The sequence below is a fragment of the Athene noctua genome, chromosome 1 (assembly GCF_965140245.1).
Source record: "Athene noctua chromosome 1, bAthNoc1.hap1.1, whole genome shotgun sequence".
NCBI lineage: Eukaryota > Metazoa > Chordata > Aves > Strigiformes > Strigidae > Athene > Athene noctua.
The window spans coordinates 134,068,275-134,082,924 of NC_134037.1; the positions used below are offsets into that span (position 1 = coordinate 134,068,275).

A 14,650-nucleotide genomic window follows, 5' to 3' on the forward strand; every position below is an offset into this window, starting at 1 on the left:
GGAGTAGCTGTACAAACGTTTCTCTCCCTTGTGGTGCCTGTTCTCCTCTGGTAACACTGATGCCTGTATGAGAGACACTTTTTTGTTTTCAGCTCTACCCATTTCCACATGATAAAAACTAACTTAAAGAAATACCCTTTTGTGTACCTGAATGCCAATGCAGAATAGAGGATTTAATCCTTTACCTTGTGTTTTGTATTCAGTCCTTTGATTACACAGAAAAAAAACCATGCTCGCGGTGACCTACATAATCCAGCACACTGACTATCACAGTTCCATGAGGTGACTGCCCATGGTATCAGGGAGAAAATGTGGGAGCTGGGAGACCCCTGCTAGTCCTCTGTTCCCAAGAGTGGTATAAGTCACTTTTACCCTCTGGAAACAGAGAGCCTCCTCATCTAGCACTGCTTGCGCAGACCCTGGCGTCAAGAGGCCAGAAATCGATGAATCTTTTAAAACATATTTATCATTTGCCACTAGTTTTTTTTACTTATCATGGCAGGGTGACTCAGGGCACCCCTGGACCTCTGATAATTCTGCAAACTAGAGACCAGCTGAGTTCAGCCGTAACTCTTCCTGCGCTGTTTCATGAGGCAAGGCAATCAACTCTGCCAAAACAAAAAGGTACATTATGAAAGGTGAGTTGAAAAAAAGACAATGAAAAACACACTGCTCAGCATCAGCAGTGAAATAATTAGACATCTCTTCAGGGTAGATTTATAGGCTAGTACCACTCACAGACAGAACCAGAACTTACTGAGGAAGACGCTTTATATATGCAAAATTAGTAACAATAGTTCTAAAACCAAAACAAAGCGAGGAAACAGAGCCCGAGGAAGCACAGAAAAATAGCACAGCTGCTGTGAACAGATCAGATGTGGCTGATCCTGGATAACTCTTTCCCAGAGTTTGCTCCTTCCTGCAGGATGCTGGAGTAATCGTTGGTCTTGGTGAATGATGGGGGGGATGACACCAGTGTCTCCCATGGCACCTGCTTGTGTTGAGGGCACAGAATAAAGGGCAAGAAGATAGATGGTTTATGAGCATGACTGCTTATGGAGTGAGATGGGATTTCAAAGCCAGCGGTGTCATTTTTGGTTACAACCAACCTCAAAACTCGAGGAAAAGCCCTTGACCACTAGTGTCGTGGTGTTTCTTCGCTGTAACAGAGATTCCTGTATGCGCCCAGGACAATTGGTCTCTTTGTGTTGTCAGCTCCTGCCTTTTAGCTGCCGGAGGCTTCTGAAATCCAGAGATGAAGAGATTAAACAAGAGGATCACAGGTATTTAAACACAAATGAGCACCACCAGGCATTTCAGGTGGGATTTTGGCCCCCTGGGCCTGGCACGACAGCCTGTTCCACTCACCGAATGCCATTTGGATCCTAACACAATCTGACTTAAACTCTTATTTTTAACCCTTCCTGCATCCCCACACCAACGTCCCCTGCAGCGTATTTCACCGCGGCCTCATGGCTGGAGCGTGGTGGCTTGGGGGAGGGTCCACCATCCCCCGCCTGTGAAGAAGCCACCTCGTGCCTCAGTTTCCATTTTTTGCGACAATGTGGGGAGCAGCCCTCGGAGGGGAGCTCTCGGCCGGGCTGTCCCCGCTCCTCCTGGCCCCGCACCAGTGCAGGGCTCGGGGTGGGGGGGAGCTCCCCGGAGCCATCTCTTGCGGCCTCGGGGCACTTCGCTGGGCCAGGGGACACGAGTCCCCCCGCCACGGGCCGAGCGGGTCCCCGGGACTCCCCTGGGCTTTCAGCGGGGGGCGCCGAGGGGCCCGGCGGCGGGAGGGCCCGGGGGCACCGCTGAGGGGCGGCGGCCGCCCCCTCACGGCGGGCCCGGGATGGAGGCGGCCCCGGGGCGGGGGGGAGGCGGCCGGGGGTCGGGCCGGGGGTGGAGCCGCGGGCTGGCGGGTCGGGGTGAGGGGAAGGAGCGGGGGGGAGCCCTCCTCTTCCCTTCCCGAGCGAGCCAGAGCCGGGGAAGGCGTCTCCGCCACAACTCCTGCCCCGCCGGTGCCGCCAGCAGCATGGTGAGCGCGGCCGCCGGGCGGGAACTTTGGCGGCGGCGGCCCCGGCCCCGCTCGCCCCGGCCCGGCCCGCGCTCACCGCCCCCCCTTTCCCCCCCCCGTCCCGCTCCCTCTCTTGCAGATCTGGAAAACTCTCCCGCTGCTCTGTGCCCTGATGGCCGTCGCCCGCCTGCGAGCCGAGGTAGGCGCCGGGCCCCGGCGGCGGGCCGGGGGTGAGGGGTGGTGGTGGGGTGTCCCTTCTTGGCGTTTTCCACCGCCGGCGGCACCCCGGAGTGGGGAGGGGGAGCAGCCGGGACGGAGGAAAGTAGCAGCCGGAGCGAGAGGGAAGTTGTGGGGGCGAGGGGGCCGCGTCCCCGCCCGGGCCGGGCCGACCCCCCCTCAGCCCGCCGCCGGGCTGGGCTCCCCTAGGCAGCCCTCTTCCCGCCCTCCTTCCCTCCCGCTCTTTCTTTCTCTCTCTCTCTCGTTTTTCTATCCTTCTTTTACTGCAGTGACATTGAAAGCCCCCAACTCGCAATCCCCCCAGCTCTGTTGACAGAAAATAAACGGTGCCTGAATTCCCGGTTGCGGCGGCCTCCGTAAAAGTGAGGTCAGAAACCAAATATTTGATAATTACGGCAGGGGAAATGTGGAAGTGATTTGAGGAAAATGAACTCAAGCTGGGCTGGGGAGGGAGGCTGAGCTGCTTTCGGAGGGAAGCGGTCCCGCTCGGGGGGCGGGGGGCGGCTCGTCCTCCCCGCCTGCATTTTTTTCTCCCTACATGTTTCTCCCAGATGGTGAGACCCACCCTAGAGCATCGCAGTTTGGCTCCGCACAAAAAAAAAAAAAAACAACACAAAACATAAACACGTCTGATTTCATACAAACGTTTCCCTCTTTTTCTGCCTCCCACCCGTGCACTGCACTGCCCTGGTTATGGCAAAGAGAGGTTTTTAGGGAGAAGCCCATCGCTGTCGCTCTGCCCCGGTAAGCAAAGCTCTTCGGCGAACTCCCCGCAACTGCTAGCCGCTCGCTGAGGGGACGAACAATTCAAAGGCTGGGGCATGTGAGGAGTGGAGGCGAGACAGGGCGGTTGTGAGCCGACACTGTCAAGCTCTAAGCTCTCATCGTGGCGGTCGTGAAAATCAAGGGGAGCAGGACTGGGCTCCACGGGTTAGCGTTTCAGTCTGCCTGCACATGATAATATTGTAATGCACTTTCTTCCCAAGGCGTGACATACTTCTGTAGTCAGCATTTCCACACATCCTCTCCAGCACTGTCCTGAAAAAGCCAGATCAGTTTTATTCGTTTTCTTAGGAACCCTAAATAAACCTTAATCAGTTTGGGTCAATACACAGCAAAACCGCCGTAGGAAGGAAGTGCACAGCAGCACATCCATAAGACTAATTATAATAACAGCTAAATAGTGATGGCACAGGTCTGAGTAAAGCCCCTTGGAGTCAGTAAACCAATGAAATATAGCCAAGATATGTTTGGCCCTTGATTTCTGATTTCACTGGTGCCACTAACATTACATTAATGGTCAATGTGCTAAATCCTGCTTTTTGCCTAATGTACTCTAATTTGGAGTATCTGGATGGTTTCCCAAGTGTAAATACTGTCGTGTCTCTGTGCCTCATCTGCAAGCTGAAAGTATAAAAAAAAATGTACATCCATCACGTTCAATACTTGGTTTTAAAGGCCAGTTCATGCTTGAGTGGATAAATGAATGATTTGACTGTTTTCAGCGGTCCAGGTGTCAAACCAGTGAACGTTTTGGTTTGATTCCAGTCTAAGTTCAGCAACTTGAGAGTGATGAGTGAGATTTGGGTCCAGTTTCAGGGAAAATTGACACCTCAGACAACTTTTGTTTTGGGGTTCCGTTTGATTCCTTGTTGCTGGTAGCTGCCAAGTGGTGACCATCAGTTCGCTCACAGGTAGTATCCCACCCTCTGGGGTATCTAGACCTACTAGTTTTCTAGGGAGTGGGCTGTGCTTGCAGGTGAGCTGCTTGCTTTTCAGAGGTGGCTTTGATGGTTGCACCCTTCTGAATGTTTCTTATTACCACTCTCCTGCATCACTGGCATTTAGTAAGATTAGTTTGGCATTTTCCTGTGTGGTTTTCCCTCTTCCAGATTTTGGAAGTGATAACCTCTCTGTTTCTTCTGTTTCAGCTGCAGTTTGCACTCTGTACCTTTCAGTATGTTTGGAATATTAACACTGAGCCTTAAGCTTCTAATCCTTTTGTCGGCAAAACTATATCTGAACTGTACTGGGCTTTTTGTACAACACTCGTTTCTACAACATTGTTAGGTGCGTAATTAGAGTCTTGAAAGAAAGAAAGAAATTGCTTCAGTAAATGTTCCTGGCATGACTTTGTGCAGACTGGAAAATTTGAGACGTGCCAAAACTTGGGAGCTTTTCTTGGCCTGGTTCAGTAATAGTCGCAAGAGCAATAGACGGTGAACTGTACTCCTCGGATGGAAGCCAGCCACCAGCTTCAGACAGCCCTTTTTATCCCTTTCTTCCTGGGTCAGGCTCTCAGTAAGGCTGCCATTCACTTGTATTAACAGGGATGCTGCAGAGGTGAAGTTCCTTGTGTTCTCAGCTGGGGCTTTCCGAAGCAGATGGAGTGATTTTTGGGAAGCATTCATTGCAATAGAGCAAAAGGGAGAGGCTCAAAATGTCTGACGAATGTATTAAAAGTTAATCAGTTGTTCATATTGTGCTGGAGCAAGTTCCCTAGTTAACACTGGAGAGGAGTCCCGTCCCTGTTTGACTGTGTCTGTGAGGTGTGAAGGGGGGTATGTGGGAACACTTCCACTGGTGGTACCACTGCAGTTACACCAGCATTGTTGTATGTCCACCAGGATACTTACTTCAAAATAAGTCTTATGGGTTTTTCTTTTTTTCATTTGGGCTTAAACCTGATTCAGATTCATGAAGAGAGATATTTTCACCATGAATTTTAGATGTTAGCCAAGAGGCTTATGCCAGCATGAGTATATTGGTGCGGGCTGTGGATGGAAGTCTTCCTGAATCCAGTGTTGCCAAGAGGAGAGGTCACTGCCCTGGCCGGCCCTCTGCTCCTTGCCAGTTTTCTGGTTGTTCAGATTAATTTCTGGGACAGGTAGCTGTTCTCCTGAACTATCCTTAACCCATTTCTGGACAAATGAGCCAGCCTTTGGAAAGAGTTATGTAAACAGTTTAATCTGATTTGTCTCATTGTGGCTAAAAAGGGCTAGAGGAGGGCTAGAGGCTCTCCTCTTGTGAGGAGATCTACTGACAGATCTGAGGGGGCTGTAATCGCAAGCAACACAGTGACGACAAGCATCTGGAGGCAGATTTATAACCTTTTCTAATAGTTCAGGGTTTTCAGTGTCTACATCTGTTGTAACCCTGGGATTAATTTTTTTCACCCCACCTTGTTTTCCCTTGCTCTAATTTTTCATTGTGAAAAGCCGAAAAGGGATGTGATGGGGGAGAGAAAAAACAAAGGTTTTGGCTAAGTTCTGTTTGCTTAACTTACCTAAGCGCTTCTCAACCTGACTTGACTTCTTTGGCATGTAGGGAGGGCAACACTCAGCACCTTCCAAGACCTGTGCCCCTTTTGCCAGCAATGTGCTTGTGTGCCCTTGGGGAGATGGAGCCGGGAGTTGAGCTCGTCTTTGTAAAACCTGGTGTACTTCCTCCCACTGGGCTGGTCACATGGCCTGGCCAGCATCATCAGCTTGCTTAGGTTAAACTTTTCCCACCTTTTTGCAATGGTGAAAACTAAAACCTGCTGTCTTAATAAATGAAACTGAATAAATTAATATTGAGATTCTGATGTAATGGCATAGATGTATTTGGCCCTGAAGCCATCGTTTTAAGAAGGGTCCATTTGCCTTTGAAATTTAGTGGTAGAGACTTTGTGGACAATTCAGACCTCCTGTTGCTGCTGTTTTGTCCATGGCAGTGGAAAGAAAAGACACCATGGTGCCAATCATGTGGATAGCTCGGCTGGTTTTAATATGCTCTGGCTTTGTGCAATAAAAGCCAGCAGTCATGTAACCCGCTAATGTAATAAAAGTAGCTTCCCAGGTCTAGTCTAGCAGGCACATCTTAAGTCTTCAGTGGAAGGAAAAATTGCATCCATTTTTCTCCTTGAGCTGGTTTTGGAGTGATAAGCGTCTTCCTCCTTGAAATCCTGCCCTTGAGTGCCAGACCAGGCATTGCTGGAGTTGCACCTCAAGGCAACAAGCATGTTTTAAATGGGGAGGCAAGGAAAAAGCAATTCTACCCTGGGTGCTGAGCAAAGGCTCGTCTGTGCAAAGCCTGTTCAAAGCCTGTTTTTTAAGGTACGTGCTGTGCCACGGACGATCCCAGGGATCAGAGTCTGGGAGACAAACCAAGTGGTTCTGTCCAAGGCACCTCATGCTGGGCTGAAGTCGCTGGCCAGTTGCCCCATGTATGAGTGTTGAAACAACCTCCCCGGCTGTTTTGAAGGGACTGTAACCTCCGAGCAGCAGTGTGCGTGCCACAAGCTCTGAAGCTGAAGCGATGTCATGTAGCACATATGTGTGCGTGGCAGCCTGATGCTGCTTCTTGGATGGAGCTGCTGTCAGATCCGAGCTGCTTTGTGCAAATGCACTGTAGCAGAGTGAATGACTTTATCTGCCAGAGTGCAAATTCCTTGCCGGTAATTAACAGGGGGCTGCTGCTGGGGGCTGCCTGGGAGGCATCTCTGGTCCCTGCACAGGAGAAAGGGACTGGCTGAGAGTCTCCTGTTGCATTTTCCAGCTGCTGTTATTGGTACAGCTGCTTACTCATCAGGAGGCACCCGGGCACCTTTGATCTTTCTTGTCTGGTGTTACATGAGCTGGGGAATGTTTCTCTTTGTACAGAAGGGAGTTTGTCACAAATCTCAGCCAGATGTGTCTTTCCGAGCTCACGAGACTCCTGTTAACCAGGCCGTGGTTTTGCCACGTACCCTGTGAGCTAGAGGAGATTAGTCCCCAGAAATGCCTTATTTAGCTGGGCAGCATCGATCTTTGCAGAGGTGTTGGCATCAGCTGTACTACAATACTTAAACCTATCTGTGAATAACCAGCATTTCTTTGGAGAGATTTATCCCTCACAGCACTGTCTGTGAGTTTAGGAAAAGGAAAGAGCAGACTGCTGTTACACTATGAAGTGTACTTCCTTCCAGAGCTGCATCTGGGTGGCAGGTACATCTTGATTTTCCCAGAGGTTGTAGATTTTGCCACAGCTAGTGTACAGATTTAGATGTGAGCTGGTTAGAGCAAGGGCTGAGTTGCTTTTGACTGTGGGGCTCTGACTGCAATTCCTAGGCATTGCAGCAGTAAATAAATGACAGATAAGCAGACCTGGAGGCTTCGGTGCTCTATTAAAGCAGTGACTGCATGGCGTTTTCTCACTACTTGCTCTCAAGTGTGTTCCAGTTCTGATCTGGGCTGAAGACAGCCAGCAGTCATGAGTGACTATGTCCCTCCTCTGCCGTGCAAACCAGCTACCCAGAAGTGATGTTCATACAAGCTCCTGTGAAATCTTACTGCCTGCTCTATGCCTTAGTTCTCTCACTTACTACACTGTACCTCTTGGTTTTGACTTTGGGCATGTGGTTGCTTGGGGCAGTGGATTAGATGTAGGCTGCCTGTCAAAGATGATGAAGAACATCAAGCTCATGCTCCAGTCTGCATAGGTGGAATTTCTTGAGACACCCACACCTTGTTTGAAGCGTGTCAAGGGGTCCATAACCTATAAACAATTTAGAGAGTCCTCTTGGAGAGAGCAAGGGGCTTGGGGTGGATGACTGGGGAGGGATTTGGTATCTTATTAGCTCAGCTGTAGGTGGATACCACATTTCCACAGTTTGACAGCTAAGCAAATATTTTGGCAGAAGAAGCTAAATGCTGCTTGAAGGCTGAAATCTGCTTTTTGTCTTGCTGGAGAGAGGGGGCCAGTTCTTTGCCTCTGAGGGAAATATCTAATGCACCAGCAAAACCAGGAGGTTGAGCAGAAAGACTTGTTAGAGCCCATCTCCTTCATCTCTGTATGGGCATTGCAGGATGGCTCTGTACAGCGTTTGCCTTGGCTGTACCCTGTCCACTGCTCTCCCAGAGATGGACCTCTAACCACTTTCTCGAAATACTGTAATGCTATGTAATGGACACCATAGTAACCAGCTTCTCTTGTTTCTTCTCTTTCATCCTTCCCTCATTTCATTCTGCAGCTGTCTTACACAGCAGTAAAGTTGCAAGCATGAACTTGGTTTTATTGTCTCTCTTGATTGTATCTCTGTAGAGGGTCTTGCAGTGCAAAGAGCAACAAACCAGCTGGAAGGAACAATGGAGAGAAGCAGATAAAAACACCAAGGCAAAGCTGCTGGGTTTTATTGGGAGGAGGAGGCGATTTGCACACCTTCTGCTCCACACGTGGAAGGACTAGACTGGCTCTTAGGAAGTATTTATTTGCAGAAGGGGTTGTTGGGCGTTGGAATGGGCTGCCCAGGGCAGGGGGGAGTCCCCATCCCTGGAGGGGTTGAAGAGTCGGGTTGACCCAGCGCTGAGGGATCTGGTGGAGTTGGGAACGGTCAGGGTGAGGTTCATGGTTGGACTGGAAGATCTTCAAGGCCTTTTCCAACCTTGATGATTCTGTGATTCTGTGACTGATTGGGTGGCTGTTTGTCATCCACTGCTGGTTGTCCCTAGCCAGTACATGTTCCTCCTCATCCCATCCCTGCTCCTCACTCAGAGCCCCGAAACAGGATCATGAAGCCTTGGGAATATGGATGCTGTTGGAGCTTTCCATGCTTATCAGCCTTTTCCCCGCAATGAAAGTTTTCAAGAAATAGTGATAGCTTCAGAGATTGTCTATAGCCAGAAACAACTTTGTTTCTTTATCTGTGAGGACACCTAGGGAGGCAGTGGAAGGACTTGCTGGAGAGGTACCTGTGGCAGGAGTAAGACACAAACCTGAAGTGTTCTCAAGTCTTCCAAGTCAGAGGAGGGGAGAAGAGGATCTTGGATAAGAGGGAAGCGAGTGTGGGGTGACAGGGGTGGGCTGACAAAGGTAGCTGCCTCTGATGGGGAGGTCTACTGGTGAACCTTGTCCTAACACCAAAGCCCATGGGCTTGGTGCATATCCTGCCATCAGAAATGCTGCCCTTGGCCGATCTTCCTCATCACCCCGCTGCCAGGTTCAGGCATTTTGGGGCTTGAGCATCAGAAGGGTAGAACAAAGAGTTTCTGTCCATCCACTGAGATGGATGGAAGAGGGAGCTTTTGGCAGGTGCTGGCCAGTTGCCAGGTTGGCCTCCAGTGCTGTGCTGTCCAGAGATTGTTTTGATGGCGGAGTCTATTGCCGTTTTCCCCATGATGAATCGATCTGGAGAATGACGCCTGGGGGTGGGGCCCCCTTGTGCTCCAGAGGCCCCTGCCATTTAACCGCTGGTAATTGTAGCCTGAAGCCAAGAGCTTTCCTCTGCATGATGTAACTCTTTGCATATGTACTCCTTACTGCTCTGGGACTTTCTTTTCCCCCCTGCGATTTGGCCACTTTTTCATGTTTATATTTGAGGCAGCTTAAGTATGAGGGATTGGAATTGTTGTCTCATTTCATATATGTAGGAGGAAGCGATTTCCATGGGGAATTTTTGCTATGTCTGGATTGTTTCATCGTCTGGGTGAGTAAAATTCCTCAGGGATAACTGAAAAGGTTGTGACCCAGCTCTGGTGTGCAGCTCGCACATTCAGACCCAGGGCTCTGGAAGATTAAGGTGGCAGGGGACCAAGCATTCACGTTGAAGGCATTGCCTTCAGCTTGGCAGGAAAGCTGTGGTATTCCTGTCTGAGGATAGCGTGTTTGCTCTGCTTGATGCAAGCTCTGGTGCATTCCAGCCCCAAGACGATGAATGCCACATGAGTATTATTGGCCTAATCTTCTTCAGGCACTGCTCTCCTTCTCCGGTTGCCCTGCAGACAGATGATGGAGAAGTCAGGTTGCAACAGGGGTTCCGTTTCTCATGGAGCTCCGTTTATCATTTCCCCAGGATGGGGGCCTGGACCCATTGGGAGAGGGTGATGTGCAAGAGTAAGAAGGGAGTGCTTTATTTTTTATTTTAACTGCTTGATTTATACCCAGTCTGCATTTAAAGAGTGAACCTCAGTCCGTGGGCATGCTCATGTGCTAAGCTTTGCACAGCAAGCGGCACGTTGCCCTTCCCATGACTGGGGCTGGGCAGGTGGCCTGTGATGTCTCTGGCAAGGAGCATTCCCACATTTGAGCTGCTGCAGGGTTGTGGCCTCAGCGTGGCTAGTGGCATGTATCAGTGGCTGCTGGCAGTGCCTCCTTGGTCACGTCAGCTGCTGAGTTACACCTGGGGCAGTGTGACCAGCCCTGCCTAGCTGAAAGGAGCTCTTTCAGGAGGGTGAGAGGCATGTCCTCAGGCGAAATGTCACCCAGGAAGATGTGCACACTCTTGCAGGATGATTCCTTGCAGCCCACGTGCTTCACCAAGCTTTTCAGAGGGGCTAGTGACAAATGTGATGCTTTTTGAGACCATTCAAAGCATCCCCCTTTAGAAAAACAGACTGTTTCTTCTGCAAGGTATTGCTGCATGCCCTGGGATTAGTAGCTGCTTGTACAAACTATAGCCATTAGTGTCTCGTCAAATCCAGTTTTACACATCCCCGATAAGTGATGCCCCCTTCCTGTTCTGTGAAAAATGATACTGTGCACCGGAGTATCTCAAAGTCAGTAAGTTTATCTTCATGGTCCTCTTCTGTGAGCAAGTAGACCATCAATCTTTTTATTCTGTCCCAACGGTCCTAATTATGCTCCCTGTGTTCAGTGATAATCAGTGCCTCCCCTGTGCAGTTATCTCCACCTTGTACATGCAGCCAGTTTATAGGGCCTCTCAGCTCCGTCCTTAGCCCACATCTTTTAATCGTGTAGCTCCCTTCCTCCTGTCAAAGCAGAACGTTTTTCCCTGACTGCCTGAAGAAACAGAGCTTTATGTGATCTTATTCTCTGTTGGTACCTTTGAACCTCCTCAAATAACTTTAAAACTCATCAGCCAGTTTCAGCCATGTTTAGCAAAGTGTATTAATTTCCTACAAGACACTATGTTCCTCTAAGTTTTGTAAAAATAGACAGTGTGGTACAGTAGCTACTGCCCTACCTGAGGGAAAAGCTTCAGTGTGAGATCAGCTTTTACTACAGACCAGGGAAGCGTTTTATGAGTATTCCCCTTTGATCGTAGTTTGTACCTTCATAGTCACCAAATGCAGTCAGCCTCGAGACAGGAATCTGTGGGAAGCAGCTTGCAGAACAGCTTGTTGTTGCTCAGCTTTACACTTTATGGTTTGTCTTCCCCTCTTTGGCACTCAGAGCTGCGTGCAGTCCCCCAGGAGAGTGTTGTGGAGGAAACGGAACCAAAGTGTGGTTAATCAAGGGGTCTAAAATATGGTTTGTTACACCTTGTGTGCACCTACACACACACACACAGAGAGCTGCCTTATTCAGCCCTTTGATGAAGTAACTCCTGCAACCCAGACCTGGAATTGGGGATCAGAGGAAAATGCAGCAAAATTTGCAATTGATGTGGATTATCTGGGAATTTTGGATCCTGCTGGGTGAGTGTTGAATCTCACTGTGGTATATGAATAGCCTGAAACCGCACGGTGTCAGTGCTGTGCCTGGACCACTCCTAACTTTGTGCTGGTGAAAACTGAAAGAGATGGGAGAACAGCTGGGCGTTAATACCTCCTCACAAATCACTGCCAAGCTCTTCTGCAGTGCAGCAGCACACATCCAAACGCTGGGGTGAGTTAGGCCGTCCTGGCTGCAGATGCAAGGTCAACAGTAAACCAGCATTAAACAGACACAACTGTTGGCTGGGGTTTTTTTTCAGGTTTATATTTATTTGCTGTGGGATTTTGGCAGGGTGGAGGGACTAAAGGTGACTCCGAGCAGATGTGGTTCAAACAACTTCGAAGCCTGTAGGCATCAAGAAAATACAAACAGATTCTTCTCTCTAGACCTCTTTGTTCTCCCTTTTAGCATCACGCCATGATTTGGATGTAGACTTGTAGGCAAGGCACCTAATTCCTCTAAGTTGCAGTGTTCACAAGGATAACGATGGTGCTGTGCCTCTTAAGAAGGGTTTATGAAGCTGATTGCATTCCTGTCAAGAAAAGTTTAAAAGCTCTCATGTGCAGCAAGCACTGCAGAGGGTCATTATCCTTATCAACAACACTAGCAATAGTGAGGAAAATGGAGATAAAATGTGGGCCAGAATCGCTGAGTGATACAGCAATTTCTTGCCAGGCAGTAAAGATGGGCATAAAGGGCTTGTATGTGCCACATTTAAGATGTGAGCCAATGGCCCAGAGATGGGAAGGAAGAGATGGTTGAATGTTTTTATGGAGCCATAGAGGGAGAGGAAGGGCATAAGGTGAGAGAGCTGGAGTGTCTCACAGGGGGAACTGCATTTCTGGAGTGCATTTGCTCTCGGAGGGGAGCAGCAAGCATCTCACCAGCCATTTGTAGCTCAGAGGAGACAAACTTGAGATAGGCTTTAAGAGGAGCATTTGACATTGTAGCAATGTAGATTTCCCTGCGAGCTATACCTTGTAGTTAAGTAGAGAATCTTACACAGGGCATAGTCGCTCGCTTTCCATGACAGGTCTGCCAAAGGTTGATAAGGGAGAGAAGATGGGGTAGCGATTTCCATTGGTTGTCATGGTGACTAATGGCAATTACTTGGAGGGGGGGGATTGTCATATATGAAGATGTTTGTTAAAAGGACTAGGAAACATTCTCTCTCTCTTAACATTTTAACTGCTGACTTCTGGTCTTAAAAAGTACATTGTTACCAGAATTTTTCTAGCTAGGTTATACAGAGTTTTTGAGTGCTGTAAAGTCTGTACTGGGGAGTAGGATCTTGGTAGCATCTGGAGTAGGCAGCTGCTGGGCAGTTCTATGTGCTGAGCCACTTCACACCCTGAGACCTTCTGCAAGGTGCCCACGTAAATGTTTTCTCACCAAGAGGCCTAAAAGTAGGTGCCCAAGATCACAGATAGCCTGTTGCCCATGTAAATGGCAAGCAGATGATTACCTACTCTGAAAAAGTTCAAGCTGGATGAAAGGGAGATAATAATGCCAATTTATTAACCAGGGAGTTGTCAGGCTTACTGACATAGTGACGGTAAAGAGCTTGGAGAATTTCAGATCAGAGGTGTGGGTGAAACACAGCATATTATTAGTACTATTTCTTGTAAACATCAGCATGTCTTGTTGCTAAAAATATGGCTGCCTACCAACTCCACTGACACTAAAAGAAAGGGGCAATTTTCTCATGGATTAGTAGATGGTGAAGCCAGAAGGAGCTATTGTGCTTTACTACTTCTGCCTTCTTGCATAACACAGCCCATACATTCCAGCTTTTTTTATTAATTCCATTTGCTCTGGACTCCAAAGCATGTCTTAAAAAACATCTAGTCTTGATTAAGTAATTACCACAAATGGAAAATACCACTGTGTTTGGTATGTTGCTGCAGTGGTTAATTACCCACATGCTGTTACACCTTATTTCTGGCTTGCATTTGTCTAGTTTTGATCTCCAGATGCTGAATCTTGAGTTTAATCTGCTAAGCCTTTCGTGTACCCCAAGTCTGTTCTCTACCATTGTAACTGTGGTCTGCAACAAGGACTGCTCCCAGTCTTTTCTCTGGCAAACTAAAAAGTCAGAGCTCCTCAAGTTGTCCCCTGGTAAGGTATGTCTCCTAATTCCTCGCTCAGTGATGGCTTTCCACACATTGCATCCCCTTTCCCAGTCTGTTAGTGCTTCCTCACCATGTGATGACAGGGCATCTCCATGTGCTCTTACTGGGAATCCGTACAGCCCTGGGCAATGTAAGTTGTAAAAAGAAGAAAAATAAAACCAGTATGATCTCTAATTTAATGTTAGGGTGTTCATATACATTAACGCACACACCATCAGGAAGCAGAGCTGGTGAGGTTTTCCTAACAGGATTCTTCCCACAGTATGCAAATGTGCTGCTGTCATTACTGACTAAAGCCTTGGTTTTGAATTTCCTATATACACGCTTAAGTTAAAGCTCAATATTTAGAGGCTTCTTGACCCCACAGGTGATATTTGGCAGGGATGGGGATGAGGAAAGGTTTAGACTGACTCTTAGGAATAATTTCTTTGCAGAAGGGGCTGCTGGGCTTTGGAATGGGCTGCCCAGGGCAGGGGGGGAGTCCCCATCCCTGGAGGGGTTGAAGAGTCGGGTTGACCCAGCGCTGAGGGATCTGGTGGAGTTGAGAACGGTCAGTGTGAGGTTAATGGTTGGACTGAATGATCTTCAAGGTCTTTTCCAACCAAGATGATTCTGTGAGGGGGATGCGTGCTCTGTAGCGGGCAGAGGGCTGTGTCACAGCACTGTGGCCAGCTGGAGCCTGTCCTCTGGCAGGCAGATTCAGCAGAGCCCTGCTAGAGTTCATATGGTCCCCAACCAGTGCCCCAAGCATGGTGTCTCTGCCATTGCAGGGCCCTTTTCACCAGACTGCTCAGCTGCCTGGCTCATGGGCCAGTTTGAGTGCAACAGGCTGCTGGGGTGGGGAGAGCAGCTACCA

At 48.9% G+C, this 14,650-nt stretch overlaps 1 protein-coding gene across 1 annotated transcript in view; it reads left to right on the top strand.

Moving 5' to 3' along the window:
* The first annotated feature begins 1,927 nt into the window (after nt 1-1,927).
* FSTL1 (follistatin like 1) overlaps nt 1,928-14,650 on the top strand; it is a 60,541-nt gene continuing 47,818 nt past the window's right edge. The window contains exons 1-2 of the mRNA XM_074897131.1: nt 1,928-2,032; nt 2,151-2,210. Coding sequence (XP_074753232.1) covers nt 2,030-2,032; nt 2,151-2,210 — 63 coding nt within the window. The 5' untranslated portion in view covers nt 1,928-2,029. The remainder of the gene's footprint in view (nt 2,033-2,150; nt 2,211-14,650) is intronic.